This window comes from Pelmatolapia mariae, linkage group LG18, assembly GCF_036321145.2.
Source record: "Pelmatolapia mariae isolate MD_Pm_ZW linkage group LG18, Pm_UMD_F_2, whole genome shotgun sequence".
NCBI classification, from domain to species: Eukaryota; Metazoa; Chordata; class Actinopteri; order Cichliformes; family Cichlidae; genus Pelmatolapia; species Pelmatolapia mariae.
The window spans coordinates 9,714,852-9,731,243 of NC_086243.1; the positions used below are offsets into that span (position 1 = coordinate 9,714,852).

At 41.5% G+C, this 16,392-nt stretch overlaps 1 protein-coding gene across 2 annotated transcripts in view; it reads right to left on the reverse strand.

The window, feature by feature from the left end:
• The window catches only part of LOC134617479 (3',5'-cyclic-AMP phosphodiesterase 4B-like), a 49,708-nt gene that overhangs the window by 18,628 nt on the left and 14,688 nt on the right, over positions 1-16,392 (reverse strand). Inside the window, exons 4-8 of one of the 2 annotated variants that reach the window (XM_063462729.1) lie at positions 14,964-15,211; positions 9,685-9,879; positions 9,541-9,577; positions 8,945-9,015; positions 8,159-8,208 (exon numbers count right to left, since the gene is read on the reverse strand). In XM_063462729.1, the coding sequence (XP_063318799.1) occupies positions 8,159-8,208; positions 8,945-9,015; positions 9,541-9,577; positions 9,685-9,879; positions 14,964-15,211 (601 nt within the window). Of the gene's footprint in view, positions 1-8,158; positions 8,209-8,944; positions 9,016-9,540; positions 9,578-9,684; positions 9,880-11,439; positions 11,674-14,963; positions 15,212-16,392 lie in introns of those variants that run through there. The other variant, XM_063462730.1, reaches the window with a different exon arrangement.

The window sequence follows — 16,392 nt, forward strand, 5'->3', positions numbered from 1 at the left end:
CAGCTTCTCTAAGCTAGTTTCTTTCCTGCTTTCTATTATTTTAAGAGACCTAGATGCACCAGAGCAGCAAACTACTAAAACTTCTGCTTTGATAGAGGTGCTCACATTTGCTGATGATCCATTAATGAAGTGCATTTTCCATTGTATGACATGCCACACTGTGTTGTTGTTCAAATTGACAGCATAATAAGCTATGAGGAACAGATAAGTTTTCATTATGCCCCGACAGGCAAAAGCGTAGAACCTTTTTTTTAAAAAAAAACAACAACCCATGACTGTACAAACAAATGCACGTGTGGACAGCAGCTCTCGCCCTGAGGTTTAAAGGGAAATAACAACCTATTCTTCCTTTTTAGACTGTCAGAATAACTCGTTTCAGTTAGGTCTGTCATCACTTTTCTTCCACGGCATGTTTACTAAAAGTGACAAAAGAAAAATGAGTAATGCTCATTGTGTTGGACCACACACCCTGCAGGTTACGCACAAAGTCACGTGACTGTTTAGTTCCAAAGTAAAAAATGTGTATGTCTCAGTGCAGCGATCTGATATGCTGAACTGATTTTCCTGGTTGGAAATGCATCATATTCTTGGAAACAGGTTCACTGAGCAACTGAACTATGCATCTCACAGTGAAAGACCATCATTTTCTTGCTGGCAATAACACATAAGAGGAAAAACAAGCACTTCAAATAAATGCTACTCTCGACTGCTCCCTTGTCACAAGGGGTTGCAACGTCGGGTGGCTTTGCATGTTTGATTTGGCAGAGTTTTATGCCGGATACGCTTATTGACGCAACTTCAAAAGACAATGGCATATTTCACTGATTTAACTCTTGGGTCCAATGGCTCTGTCATGGAATCCTTACACAGTGGTGTTACCCTGTTTGCTGTCACTGAATGCAGAAAACACCCTTGTTGCAACAGTACAGCTACGTACTTCAGATATAGTACTGTATCTTATCCTTGAGCAATAAGACTTTCAGCAAGACAATGCTAAACCCCAAATTGCATGTATAACAAGAGGATGGCTTCATACTGGAAGAATCCAGATGCTGAACTGGCCTGCCTCCAATCCTGTTCAGCAGCTATAATCAGACAAGAATGGGTAAACATTCCCCAACCAAAAGCCCAGAAACTGGTCTACTCACTTCCCAGACATTGCTGTTAAAAAGAGAGACGATGCTACACGTTGGTAAAATTAGATTTTTTGTCTATATTCTATTTGAATAAAATAAAATTTGAATAAAATGTGGGTTTATGAGATTTTCAAATCGATGCATCCTATTTATATTTAAATTTTACAAAGCGCCCCAACTTTTTTGGAAATGGGGTTGTATATTTGGTCAAGCCACATGTTACGTTGTTGTTTTTAATTTTGTTTCTGACAAAATTCTTATATTTAACACAAATAAAATTAAGTAAATGTTGACAGTGTAACTTACATCTAGTTGCAACTTTTCTCAGCGGTGACTTTGAAGGTCTGTAGAAACTTTTTTTTAAACAATGTGATGTATAAAACCTTGATGTAACAGTATAAAGAGCGGAAATAGGCGGTAACCAACAATGTGGTTCTGTTTGAAGAAAGCCAAACCTAGCTCCCCTAAAGCACCTAGCTGGTTTAAATAGTACAAAACACAAAGGTATCAAAAAGCTACAATAACATTGAAAGCATGATATATTTTATAAGAGATCTTATTTATACCAGGGATCTATATGAGAAAAGAAAGAAAGAAAGAAAACTGCTAGTGTGTGATTTCCTTTTACTTTAGTTTTAACTTTTTTTTTTTCTTTCAGTGAAAAGGATAAAAGTGTAACAGAAGATGGAAAAGGTAGCATAAAATCTTGGCTACTTTGTTATTCTGCATGTTAATAAGTGAGCTGTGAGCTCTGTGGATAGTCAAGCTTGGGTTTTTTGTTTTTTTGTCTTTTTTCACTAAGCTGACCAGCTGCTCATGCGTGAGATATGTGAAGACTTATCGAAGTGTCTGAAATGTAACATTCCAACTTCTCCTTTAGTGTGTTTGTTGGGCAGCTTAGATAATGTCACTTCAGAAAAGAATATAGCCCACATGGTTTTCACTGCCCTATGCATAGCCAAGAAAACAGTCCTCATGAACTGGAAAAATAAAAATAATCTTAATTCTAACCAGTATAGAAATTATCTATTAGATTACATTAGTCTTGATACAGCCTCTGCCACCACATCAGATCAATTGCTCTGGGCTCCTTTGATCAGCTCCATCACCTAGTGGGGGTGGGGGGTCATAGTTTGGTCCCGCCTTCACTGTTGTGATTGGTGTGGGGGTAGGGACAGGCTTAGGGCGTCGGGGGGTTCCCCAGGAGCATCTTCCTTGGGGGGCTCAACCCGGGGTAGCGGTCATGGCCAATTAAGGGCTCTGTTGGCTCTTAGGTGACGGTTTCCTCGTGGCTGCGTGCAGCGGGGCTAGGGGAGGGTCTGTGCTGACGGACGTGGGTTACTGACCTGGTAGCCTGGCTGCCCCTGGGTGGGTCCGGGACGGGCGTGAGGTTCTGGGGGCGCTCCGTCTCTGGGCTGGGGCCCTGGCCGGGCCTCGGGGGCTCGGGTCCTGGTTGGTGTGTTGCTGGGGTTGTGGGCGGGTGGGTATGTGGGAGCCCAGTCCTGGCGCAGGGCGCCGCCAGTGCATCGAGCCACCTGGGGGACTCTTCAACTGGTGGGGGAGGTTGTCACATCTTGCAGGAGCTTTCCTCTCCTCAGGAATTCTCTCTGCAGGAGGGGGAGATATAGGAGAGGTGGAGGAAGATCTCAGCCTGGGCGTCTATTGTCTTGTGTAGTCTGGAAGATGAGTGGATGATGGGGTGGGTGCAGTTTTCTCTGTAGTGGGGTCGGGTGGGCTGTCCCGGGCTCTGTGGGGCCGGGCGGTGCTGCTGCACTGGGCCCTGGTCCGGATGGGCCTGGGCCCCCTTTCCCTGGCGGGTTGCAGAGCATGGGGGTGCCTACTGGGGTCAGCGGGGGAGCTGGCCCCAGGGAGGGGTCACTTGCCCCTCCCTTTCTTCCCTCCCCATCTCCAGCTGCCTCCCTCTTCCCGCTCCACCACAATCACCCACACATGCAGGGCCTTGGGGTAGGGGTGTGTCACCAGGGTGCAGAGGAGGCATTCCCCCCCTCTCTGTCCCCTTCTGGCTGCCTCTGCCTCAATTTTATCTCACAACTTAGACATTCACATTACTCACACTCTCATAACACATACATATAGGATCTTGGGGGTGGGCTCACAACACGGACTCCAAATTACCATCAGGGTGTACACCTCACCCCTGGCGTCGTTGCCCACCTCTCAATTTTAAATACACGTAGACATTGAGGGCTAGCAGGAGGGGCTATGCGCTTACCTGCTGCTCTCTGGCAGGTAGCTCCATGCCCTCCTGGGTTTTAATTGCACCTTAGAACACATATACATCAACACTACATATGAGCGGGTAGAGGGAGGTTTGGAGTCTTCTCACACCCCCGGTCTCTGCGGCCTGCTGGAGCGGGGGGGCTAGGAGGAGGAGTTGGCCGTCCGACTGGGGTCTGGTGTGTGGGGCCTCCCTGCTGCTGCGGAGTCGGGGCAGTCTGCTTCTCCCCACTGCAGGGAAAAGGGTAACACCACCTGGGTCTGGGTGCAGTTTCCCCCTCCAGGGGCAAGGGTACCTAGACCCGGTTCTTAGAGTACGCTTGGGGAGTGTGATTGTGTGTACAGCGTCTCTTTATGTCTGTCTCCACGTTGGTTGAGTGTGGAGTAATTGCCTATGAGAGCATGAGGGTGGGAATGGATGTTTGTATTTGAGTGTGCCTGTATGTCTGTGTCTATATGTCAGGTTGGGTATCAGACGCCACCTCTCTGGGGACATCTCAGGCCCTCCAAGGTTTGGAGGCCTATCTCCCCCCACCACTTCCCCTGCCGGTGGCAGACGCCCTCAGACATCGATGCGTTGGTGGTTCTTTGTGTCCGGGGGTGGGCGTCCGGGTACACACAGGCTCACTCCTTGGTGGCTGCTTATCGGGGCCTGGAACCTGGGGCTCGCTCGGGCCACTTCGGGGGTGGGGTGCCCTCGGCCTCTCGGCCTGGGGCTCGGTCACTCAGGCACAGCTGGCTGCCGGCGGAGCTCACGGGCACGTCACTGCAACCCCCCCTGGCTTCTGCTCCGCGGCTGCTGAGTGATCCCTCATCTGGGACTCTCCTCAGCTCTTTCTGGGACAGTGGCGCGGCTGCCCCTCTGTTGGTCTTCCTTGGTCTCTTGTGTCCTGGGGGCCTCTGGATGTCTGGAGTTTTGATCTCCTCCATACCTGCTTCATGCCCTGGAGGATGGGACTGTGGCCCCCCACACCCTCTAGCAGATCATTACATTAAGGAACCTTTTAAATACAAGCGCGCTCATGCTCACAGGTGTACACACAGGTGATCACACACACAAACTACACCCTTTTTGGCTCCTACCTCAAAGCACACTGTGCGCTGTCGATCTTACGTGCTGCACAATAATGTTTAATATTAAGTATTTAGTGTTATATTCCCATATATCATTGTGATGTTGTTTATTCTATTACTCTCGTTTTCTTCTGCTTGTTTTCTTTTTTCTTTCTCAACAGGTGATCCAGGTGATCGATATATGTATTTTTTGTCTGCTTATTTTGTTGGTTTTTGTTTTTTGCCCTTTATCCCCGTCCCTCTTCTCCGCTGTTTTTTTTTTTGTTTTGTTTTGTTTTTTCCCCCCTCTTTCTTTCTCCCTTTTCTTTTCCCCTGTCCCGTATCTAGCAAGTAAAAAAATAAATAAATAAAATAAAATAAAATAAACAATAAAAGGTAAATCAAATGGACCATTACGGCAAGGCTGGGATGGTCCATTTGGTAAAGTAAATCCGTTGGGCATCTTTCTTCGCCTTTAGACAATAATTCTGATGGCAAAAGAACCAAACGGGACAGGTTTAAAAAAAAAAAAAAAAAAAAAAAAAAAAAGGAAATTCCTCTTAAAAAGATTGTCATGTAAATTTTCACTAATAGCAAAACATTTGAAATAAGGCTGGCTGTTTTAACACAAAATTGTAAAATGAAACAAATTCTGAATCCATTTGAATTCCACTTTTCCTTTGTATTTTATTACTAAATGTTGTATTATTTTTATTAGATATCACATAGCTGAATTTCCTCGTATTATTGGCAAGTATTTCTCATTATGTGCCATTTTCATGTCTATTGATTTCTAGGTTCTGTGAAGAAATGTTAATGACGGGGATAACAAAGTGACCTACAGCATCATGAACGCTCCCCCCTCTTCTTCTGCTGGAGACGCCAGTGATCTCTATGCTAAGATCAAGTAATCAAGAAGATGAGAAACATATAGAGTAAAGATACAGTTCACAATATGATGATCAATATGCACTGATAAACAGTTTATTTTTTGTTTATTCATTTTGATTGTATTAGAGTGTGTAACTGAAGAAGGTTTTTACTAGCTAATATTATCCCCACATTATAATATTAATTTCATATGTAATGTAGACTCTGGGGGGTCCGGTCCTAAATCCGATCACCGCTGGGATTCCGTTCTGCCATGATGGGTCACCTGCATCTAATTGTCAAATACATTGATTTCCCTGTCATAATAAATCATGTTCAGATTCTTCCAAAAAAAAAAAAAAAAAAAAGACCAGCTGCTCATGTTGGCCTCAAGTTTAACATGTAGATATGAAATGGATGGTCACCGTTCTTAGGAAAATAGCAAATGTATTGTTATACAGTACAATTCTTTTTACTACTGTGTGTGCTTCTAGTGTAAACAAGATCACTTTTGATTTGAAAGTGGGAAGTCAAGTAAAAATTGCTAGGTCCAATATTACACTTCATTTAAAAACACACATACATCAAGCAAAACAGTAGAATTTCATCACAAATTAAGCGGGAACGCATATATAGTTTTCCCTCTTAGGGCCAAGTCTAAAGCTAACTAGGAGTAGCCTTCTTTGAACAGGGATTTCTTAAAGATTAATTTCTGAGGGCGCTGTGCGATGATTAATATCTGAAAACAGTCTAGCGAACATTTGCTCATGAGGCCATTACGAGATTTTACAGCTCTCTCAGACACATGACTAACCCCAGAGTTCATACCATCTGTGTTTGGCTAATGCCAGTAATAATCGCTGCATATTAATCATCAGCCCTTGACTGTCAAAGACGTCATAATAAAGCAACTTCTCAAAAGTGCTATTTATCAGGCATGATATAGAGCAAAGCCTGTAATCTGAATCAGTAGGGGAAGAGTGAGCTCTTTGTTGCTCGCTGAGCTCACGAGACTGTGTGCAATGGGGCCAGTTTGGTTAGCGAACCATAAATTGCAAACTCATACGGGGGAAAACTTCAATCCTGTCACGTTTCTGGAGTAAGTCGAACAGCGCAAACAGCCTGCAGTGACGCATTTGCAGCTGAGCTGATTTTTAGTATACCCCCTGCTTCTTGCTTTCTACTCATTATGCCCCTTCACCCACTGGCTGTGGTCACGGTTGTGCTCTTTTTGTTTATTTCACCGAATTTGATATGCTACTCCCATACTGCCAGATGATTATCTCTCTCTCTCTCTTTGACCTTTACTGTGTTTTCATTCTTTTGTATCTCACTCACAGCAACAATCTGGTAGCTCTCTTGATATGTCTTGACGCCAATGTGTGCATGTGTCACCACATCATCTTCTGTCTTGATTTTTATTGTCTTTCCCCGTGTCCGTCTTGAATCCCTTATAAGTGCGCACTCATTTATGCTGAGCTCATGCCCAAACAGACGCAGGTACTCTTTCTTTTCCACTACTGGGAATTTTGCCGGACTAAAAACACAGAGGGAAAACAGGAAAAATCTGTTCTCCTTTTCCGGTCAAAGAGTCAAGGAAAACGGGACAGAAAGCAGCACAAGGGAGGATATGATGGCATCTTTCATTGTGATATTGTTAATTGTTGTAGCTGCGTACTGAACAAACTCAACAATCACCATTATTTAGTGGCAGGTGTACTCCATTTTCTCTATACGCTCAGAGAAAGCTGAGAGCAGCAAGATTCCCTGGTAGGACCAGAAATACAGTATATAAACCTCCGAGCTCTGTGTCTCAGAGGCTTCAAATTTGTTTTTCTTGTTTTATCTTCCTCATGCGTCATAATGGAAGCCAGTGAGATAGTTTCACTCTGCACTGATTACTTGGAGGTCATGGTTTGTGAGAAATGTGGAGGAGGAAGGACAATAAGAGACTCACAGTTGTGTTGTATTTTTCCTGCTGTGGGACACTCCTCGCAGCCCATCTGTGCTGATAGGAAGTAGAGCACCCATGTGTGTAGGCCATGCTGACGTCAATTGGACTTGAAGAACCAGTGCAGCAACAACCAATATCGACACCTCCCTCCTCTTTTTCTTTCACTTGTTGCCTTCTACCTGATCTGAATCTAAACCAGTAGGTGCTTCTGTTGTTCTCACACTTTTGTTTTTCCTCGGTGCCTCCATAATGACACTTCATGGGAATTCTGCGCATTACCAAGTCACAGTTTCCTCCTTGAATAACTCAAAGGCCTGCTGCTTATATTTGCATTTGTGAAAAGAGTCAAAGATAACATTTTATCCTGGCTGGGAAAACATCTAATTCAGTACTTTTATGGAAATTTAAAAGAGGAACTATATTTCCTCATGTAAATGTGTGTTGTGTGCAAAGGGACAATCTATTTGATCACTGCAGAGGCGTGAAATAAGCAATCCACTGTATGCCACTTCCATTTCACGTGTTTGAAACCTAAACTATTATTTTTGCTAACAACTGTGCAGACTTCAGCTGCATGCAAGAATCCCCATCTGTGTAAATGCATTACAGCACATGCATTGGAGAACAATTGGACATCACTGGCTGGTCCATTTCTTTTTCTTTGCTTTTTTTCCAGTTCAGCATCTTTCTTTTTTGGCTCATTCAAAACTTTAACTGAGCATCATTCTGCACAAGAATTCAAAACCTGGAATTTGAAATCTCAGAAATTACAAAAGCCATATAAACAGCACAGACAGTTACCACTGTATGTGTGTTGCAGGGTGCAACATTTCCCAGAATCATTCATTCTGATAAGGGTGATAATGAACTCCCCTTTCTTTCTTTAACAGAAGGCTTAATCACTCACCTGACAGGCATACTTTGGTGACATGGGGCTGATTTGTAGCGGGAGACCTCCTGCAACAGAGAAATAATTTACAAAGTTTTAAAAATTAGGAGCCTGGACAAATGCTTCCATCATTTATTTATTTATTTATTTCATTTGGTTCCAGTCGGTCTTTGTTGCCATAGCATAAACACAAAACAGCTCCCTTGGTTCTCTGAACAGGTCTCAGGCTTGCGGTGACCCTTTTCTCTGAGGTCAGATTGACTTAGTGTGCACCTCTGGCAAATGTGATGCAACTACAACCACTGACCCAATTCAGTGATCACTGGAAACCTGCGAGTACTTCCATGTAAAAGATGAGGTTAGTGCCTCTCATAACAGAAAATAGAATTGAAATGTCACTGTGTCCAGTTTTGTGTCACCAGCAAAAGGCTCTTGAGATATGTGAATTTATATTTGCGAGACTTCTTCACAAGCCCACAGCATTATAAAAGTTTCTGAAGCTTTGGTGCCCCCAAGTGGAGCATGCTGGCATCTCCAACCATTGTCAAAACAGACACTTATGAGCCACAACATTAAAACTACCGACAGTTAAAGTGACAAACACTGATTATCTTCTTATCTGCTGCCTTCTACAAAACAACACATGGCACAATCAGAAGTCCCAGTCTGATTTTAATGGTATGGCTTACTGGTGTATCTCCAAAAACTAAAATCCACATGCAGATTTTTCCTCAATAAAAAATAAATATTAAATTGTGGATCATAAAAACTCTAAGTACAGAAACTAATAATGATCCCACTTACTTATTAGATACACACTGTACATTTGTCAAGGTGGTGAAGTTGTTCCTAACAGTCCGAAGACTTGCCAGAACCTAAAGAGAAGATCAAAAGACTCACGTAAGAGAAAGAATGCGCAAAAAGTAAAAGTGAAATTTAAAACAAGAGAACATTTTGCACGAAAATAAAATAGTGTGAAAAATGTTTAAGGACTATAATTTACCTCTCACAGGAGAGCATGGAGAATAACCTTTGCTTCTGACTTTACCATGTGTTTAAAAGAGAAGTGTTTTAAAGAATTGTGAGTCTTTTATTTTTGGGGCAAATTACTGTTTTTAATAATGTAATTAAATAATATGGCACTAAATATCTCTATATTATTTCTACATTTCTATACTGTTTGTCTGAAAAGATTTCTGTAATGAAGCTGAAATTCGAGTGTAGAGTTCTTCTGCCATGCCGATGTTGTCATATCACCTCATTGCTACCAGTGGGCAAAGAGTTCAATATGGCTCCACGGGACGTTTAGATTAAAAGGTTATTGGGAGAAATTGTGTTTTATATTCTGAGATAATTGGTGCTCTTTGTACTTGATCTATGGAGCTATGACAAGCTCTTACCTGGGCAAACGGTGTCACAATCAAGTCTTCTCCATGTCTGAAAAATGAGAGTAATGAAAGGAATGCCTGTTACACAAACAGACAAACACATAGCTAACTGACCACCGAGTGTAATGTGACAATGCTGTGATTAAAACCACTCACAATTCTCCAACGATGGAAGAATTTCGGGATAAGGATTTTGGTGATAGCTCATAGTCACTGTCAGAGCGGTACAGGAAGGACTCTCGCCGCTGGCCGTAAGCTGCCAAATTGGGATGAAGAACCAGACCTGAACCTGGGGATGCCTGAGGGTCTGATGGGCTGCAGCACACTGATGGGCCATTCTCCCCTTCAAAACTAAAAGAAAGTAAAAAAAAAAAAAAAAAAAAAAAAAACAATCAGGAGGGGAGAGAAGAAAATATCAGGATGTGATTCATTACAACGCAAAGCAAGTTCTTAAATCTATTAGTTTTAAAAGCATAAGCCAAAGTCTGATTGATCATCAATCTTGTCATTTAGATTTAACTTTTAAATCATCATCGTCATCTTGAAAATACCTTCTGTAATCTACCTGTAAGTACTGGCTTGCACAACATGCTGACAAATCCTATCCAGGAAGCAGATTATTGCATAAATCCTAAAATAATTACTCATCCATTCATCCACAGCTGAAAAAAACAACAACTATAACACTCATTAAATAAGTATGCTTCACTGTCTGTACAAGCAGGGCTGGTTTTACTGTAATCTGCTTGTCTGGTTTGTTTCTTACTGGAACACTGTCCATGACAGTTCCATTCAAACTCAGCAGTTAGGAAATGACATACAAAGAGTGACCAGCTCCCTGCTGTGTGATTCAAGGCATATTTTTGCTTTTTTACTAACTACATTTTCTTTTACAGTAACTGATGCACTCACAAGCATCTGCCTACATCTTGATTACCTTCCCTCATTGTTTAAGATGAATGTATTTGAACACTAAAATTGAACTAATGATAATAAACAAATTTAAAAGGAAGACAATACAATATTGTAGAATTTATGGCTTTTCTTAGCATGTGATGCTTACAACCTTGATGCCATCTAAAAAATTCATATATATTAAAATTGTTTTTAAAATTGACAAGCAGAAATCAGAAAGAGCAACCAGAGAACTCATGCTCAGAGCAAAGATAAACCAACATGCTAACTGTTAAATGCAGCTTTCCTCCATAATTGTTTGATCAATAAAAACCACCACAGATGAACACAGAGACATAATCTGTTTGTCACCACAGAGTTTGTGCAGAGGACAGGGACGAGCTATTGTGTAACCAGATGATTGGGTCAGATGGACAGGAGTTTAGAGGTGCAAGGTCAAACTGTCAGTGCCCAGCAGGAATAGCAGATGCCACAAACCATGAAATGGAAAAATAACTCAGAGTCCTTAGCTTGATTACCATTTACATACAAAAATGGGTACTTCATTTCATTAGAAGTGCCACTTCATGTTTTCTCCACGTTAAAGCCCGCCTCTTTAATTTCTCCTACATGTGGGATTAACTAGGCGCGTGTCCCACTGAGACACTCAGTCCCACACCTCTGCCAGAGAAGCTCAGATTAATGTGAGAACTCTGATTACACACATGCAGGAAGACCAGCGTCATCTGTGTTGTGCTTTGCGTCATTCAGTTTCACCAAACAACATATTTTAACTACAGCGATCTAATCCCACAGTGTGAAACCAATCAAGAACTTTCAGTAAATATGCAGTACAGTGGAAATGAAAAGTAAGGTTAAAAGAAAAAGAGCATCATGTTAAAATCTACCAGTGAAGTTATTTTTCTAAAATACTGACATGTAGAGTGAAAAAAGGACTCATATACATATATAAAATACTCAGTGCAATAAAAAAAGAGAAAACTACTGAAACATCACCTTGGAGCTGAGAGGTGTGCTCTGTTGACAACTTCCTCACTGAAGTCAAAATGTCCAGCTCTGCACCTAGGAGACCTTCGAAACATTTTTCTCCCTCTTCCACTTCCACATCGAGCAACATAAAACAGTGACACTGTGTCTGCTCACTCATACATACACACACACTTTTGCAGCCTCGCTTTTTTGTCCAGTAGCAGCCCACGTGCTGGAATAACGTAGGCTTGGCAGATGCTAACATGCAGATCTGGGCTGAAGCGCAGGAAAAACGCACCAGCAGTCCCTCTGTTTATCTGGCCGCCTGTCCTTTATCCCTCTGTATTAAAACACAGCGCCGACAAGACTTTACAGTGGGACGTCGGGATTAAGTTGAAAATCCAGCTCCTCATTTATATGCCAACTTTGGAGATTATAGTTAATGTGCATTTAATGTACACTGTATATATTTCCCCAGATGAGAAAAAAAACATCTGTGTGTTAAGAGACAGTACAGTGACTGTGTGGTGTAAAATAAAGAGGAAAACTAGCAGGAGGTTTCTGATGCTGTGATGTGTTATTAAAGCTTCAATATGGCTAACACTATTACTGTGCTCTTCTTCTGATAGCAGACAATGTATTATTAGAAATTCTCTGGTACCTAGCTACTATTTATAAAACTCAATGTCCATAACAGTAGTTGATTTCTGTGATTAGGCTGATGGTTGACTTGGTTGACATGTGGAAGACGGAGGAGAACCAGAGCTTAACCAAAAGCCTTCCATATACAGTATATACCGCGGGGTCACAGTTCCATGTAGGTCTGGAAATCGTCAAGAAATCTGATGCTTGGATTAACATTTAAAACCACCAGAGATTATGAGGGGTACAATGAATTTTACAGACTACTAATCAAATCAAAGATAATTTATGACAGAATTTATGATCTGACCACAATGTCAGATTTTAACTTGCATGTCACTGCCTGGTACAGCAAAACATTGCTCACTAAGCAGCCCTGTGGTAGTGGGACTTGGATTATAAGTAGGTGAAAGTGTCAAATTACTTTTCTAGTTGCATGATAACCAGACGTATCTAAAGAACAACCAGACAGGCCAGAAGTAGTCACGCTATCAGCAGATTGATATGTCGGGTTTTTTCACTTAGACATGAAAGTTACAAATTAATTTTATCAAAGACAGAGGGTCCCAAATAGAAAATAGAAAAAAAAAGTACTGTCAAAAGATGGCCTGACGCTAAATGGCTTCTTAGGAGAAAAAACAAGGCTAAACTCTTTGGACTGGATAAAACCATTGCCAATGTTTCACAACTGACGATTGAGGAAAAAAAAATCCTGTTTTCTGATGAATTCAAGTTTGTGGCATTAACAGAAGGATTTATTTAAGAAGGGAAACAAAGGAGAGAATCGTGCCGTAGTCTATAAAAACAACATGGGTTAGCCACACACATTAATGTAAGTACATCCCAGAGGAGAAAGTCCCAGCACGCTGCTTTGCTCAGCGTGTACTTTTAAAAATATTTTAAGAACTAAAACGTTTGTGATGAAATCACGCCCCAAGGGTGAATTTCATCATCTGAGTATTTCAACACTCTGTACGTACAGCACAGGGATGTCTGCCAATCACTTTGGTCCTGGAATCGCAAATGGCTTTCCAGAGATGTCTCACACTTTTATCATAATAAAGTGTTTGCTGTGTGTTTTATTGCAAGCTCGCAGTGACAACCCCACGATATTGGGCTATATAAATAAACTTTATCTTACGTAAGGTATGACATAAAGGGACTGTTTCCTGTTAATATCCCTTTTTTATGTGTTATTTCAGGGTCTTTTTCCAAGGCATCTTTCCACACCAATGAATTATTTTTAAAAAATGGTCCCCTGAGCTCTAACTCATCCTGGAGCAGGGACATTTTTGACAACCTGAAATAAACTACTTCTAAATAAGGGTCCACCTGAGTTACTAAATAAATCCACAATCACGACTACCTGCTGTAGCTCTTCAAAAACACAATACAGCTGTCAAGCAAACCTACTACTTGGGTTTCAATCCTCTATTTTATTTATTTAATTCTCTCTTTAACACCCCCAAAAGAATATCCTTACCATGCGCTGGCTACAGTGAAGCGTCTGTATCGATGAAGACGTCTGATCGTTGCCTGCTTGCCTGAGGATCTTGGTGAGAGTTTCTGGCCAGAATGACTAGAAGTAACACTGCAACAGTCTGCCTGGCCCAACCCGACCCCTTTGAATTCTATACTAGTTTCCATTAAAGAGTCCGCTTTACAACCAAGTCTGATGCCGGACAAAACTGCACTAAAATAGTCACTAAAATAGTCACTCACAAACTCAAATAAATATGGCTGAACGTAGGATTCATTTTTATTGGTTGATATTATCCAGACAATCCCCCACCGCATTATTCATAATGCTAATCAATATGAACAGAAGCCTTACCAACAAGCTGACTGGCTACTCAAAAGCAGCTGGAAAACAAAGCAAAAAGTTATGGGGCGTCTCCAGTGTTGTGCAATAAACAGAGCAAAAGTTTCTGTGCTCCTGACCTGTAATCCAGATAAATCCAACCCATGTTTTTCAAAAGCACGAGGACATAGTATAAGCCTTATACAGATGAAAGCAACAAAATATACAACAGATAAAATTGATTCAAAAGATCTCAAAAGAGAAAGTAGTTTGGTGGGATGAATCATAATTGCTCAACGAAATAATACATATGGGAAACTGCTATTCAGCAACTTCAAGTGTTTGCATGTTCTTCCCGTGTCTGTGTGGGTTTTTCTGGGGAACTCTGGCTTCCTCCCGCATTAGACATGAATCTTAGTTTGACTGGTGATTCTCAATTTGCCGTAACGTGAATGTGTTGTCTGCCTCTTTGTGTTGGCACTGCGATAGACACATGAGCTGTCGAGTATGTACCCCGCCTTTCACCCTATGACAGCTCAAATAGGGTCCTGCCGCCCAATGACTCTGAATTTGACAAACAGTTCAGGATCAGAATACTTTATTAGAATCAGACTACTGAGGAAATGATGTGGACTGAGGTGCCCCTCTTATCATACTTACAGGTATATTACACAGTTTGAAAAAAATGGATAGACCAGCAGTCTGTTATTGTTCCTCTGCCTAGAAACTAAAAACAACACTGCAGTTAAACAACTGCCCCCTTAAAAATGAGAAAACTCTGTGTTCTGTCACAAGGGGGTTAAAAATAAAAAGAAGAAGAAGAAGAAGAAACCAAGGTGCTGAAGACTGTTGGGAGCTGAAAAAAAATTCATAAATGCCAACTTTGTTGCTTGCTTGCAAATCTAATGTCAGATCTAGATGGGAGAAAACACCGGCCTCCCGCTGTTACCCGGTACGCAAGCTGTGCTGCTCTTCTCAAATTACTACATTATTACTGCAGCACAACAAAAGCACAAACGCAGAGAAGTACATGGAAAAAAAATTTGCCCAAACGTGCGCAGCATCGGTGCTGCCTTATAAAGCATCAACGTGTTTATCACAGCCTCACCTGTCAGGGTCAGCCTGTGTGATGTCAATGCGAGGCAGAGAGGCGATGGGCAGGCTCGTGGGTCTGCTATGGGTCACGGGATCTTCTTCTGGTGTTAGCGGCCTTCCCCTTTCCCTCTCCTTCTCTGCCTGTCGCCATGACAACGGAGGCAGCTGCAGATTGCCAGAAAACCGCCTGTGGACTTTGCACACCTCCACCCCGAGAGTGTTTCCTGCAGAAAACTGTCCCACAGGAGGCTCCTTATTTTCCTGACAGAAAGGAGATAATGAATGATTAGCTTTGATACGAAATTGTCTCAGAAAAAGAAAATCAGCAAGGGAAAATGTTAAAGGAGTAAAAATGCACATAGCACATAACAAATACCATAAATAAGAGGATAAAATGTAAAACCATGGGGAAAAAAACCTGATTTAAAAAATAAAAATGGATGGATGAAATTAACACCTTGAAGTTCTATGCATTCACAGGCCAATGAAACTCTACTTTACATCCATGTCTTACCTTTCTATGTAAATATCCTTCTTATTAGACATTTGTTTGAACTTTTGTCAAAATTTGCACATGTAGTGTGAGTTGTAGCCAAAAATATATTTTGTGACCTCTGACCACTAAATTATAATCGCATCATCCTTCAGCCAACAAACATTTGCACTTAATTCATGTGAATTCAAGCCTCAGGTTTTTTCGGTCAACTGCAAAACCTAAACCTTCCAGCTATGGTTGGAAATGCAAAAATAAATAAATAATAATAATAAATAAAAAGTGCCAGCTGATATGTCAATGAAGCTGTGCAGAGTGTAAATATTGTATGTTTAGTGCGCCTTCTTTAGCATGAAGGTTCCAGTATGGATCACAGAGTGATTCATTGAAATGATGGGTTGTAAACAAGTCAGCGTACTGAGGAAACAGAAATGGGCTGCCAGAGCTCATTCTGCATATATCAAACAGTTTATGTTCACAGCATGCAAGAAGAAATTAAACACGTCAAAGATTTCATGCAGACAAGCAGCATATGAAGCACAATAACAACGAGAGGGGGAAAGGACGGGGACTGAAGAATTCCTAGAATGAGTCTGAGGCTATCGAGAAATTATTTGGTTTTTTATGTCAATGTGGCCACAGGAGGCTAGACAGACAAGAAGAGTGAGAAATACAGAAGCTGACAGCTAGTGTGAAAAGGAAAGAGCGCGAAGCTACAGTCTAACCTCCCTGTGATCCAGACAGAAAGCTTACCACTGTTTAACAACAACAACAAGGCTCTTTAACCCAGTCAGTATCTGATATCTGAGGCAAATACTCTTATGTTGTCCTGCAGTGTTATTTTCTAATGTAAACACTTCATATACACAACAGTCTTAGTATAGATTTTTTAAGAGAGCTGTGAACACATGGAACAACTTGAAAAATGAACTTAGTGCTCTCTAGTGGA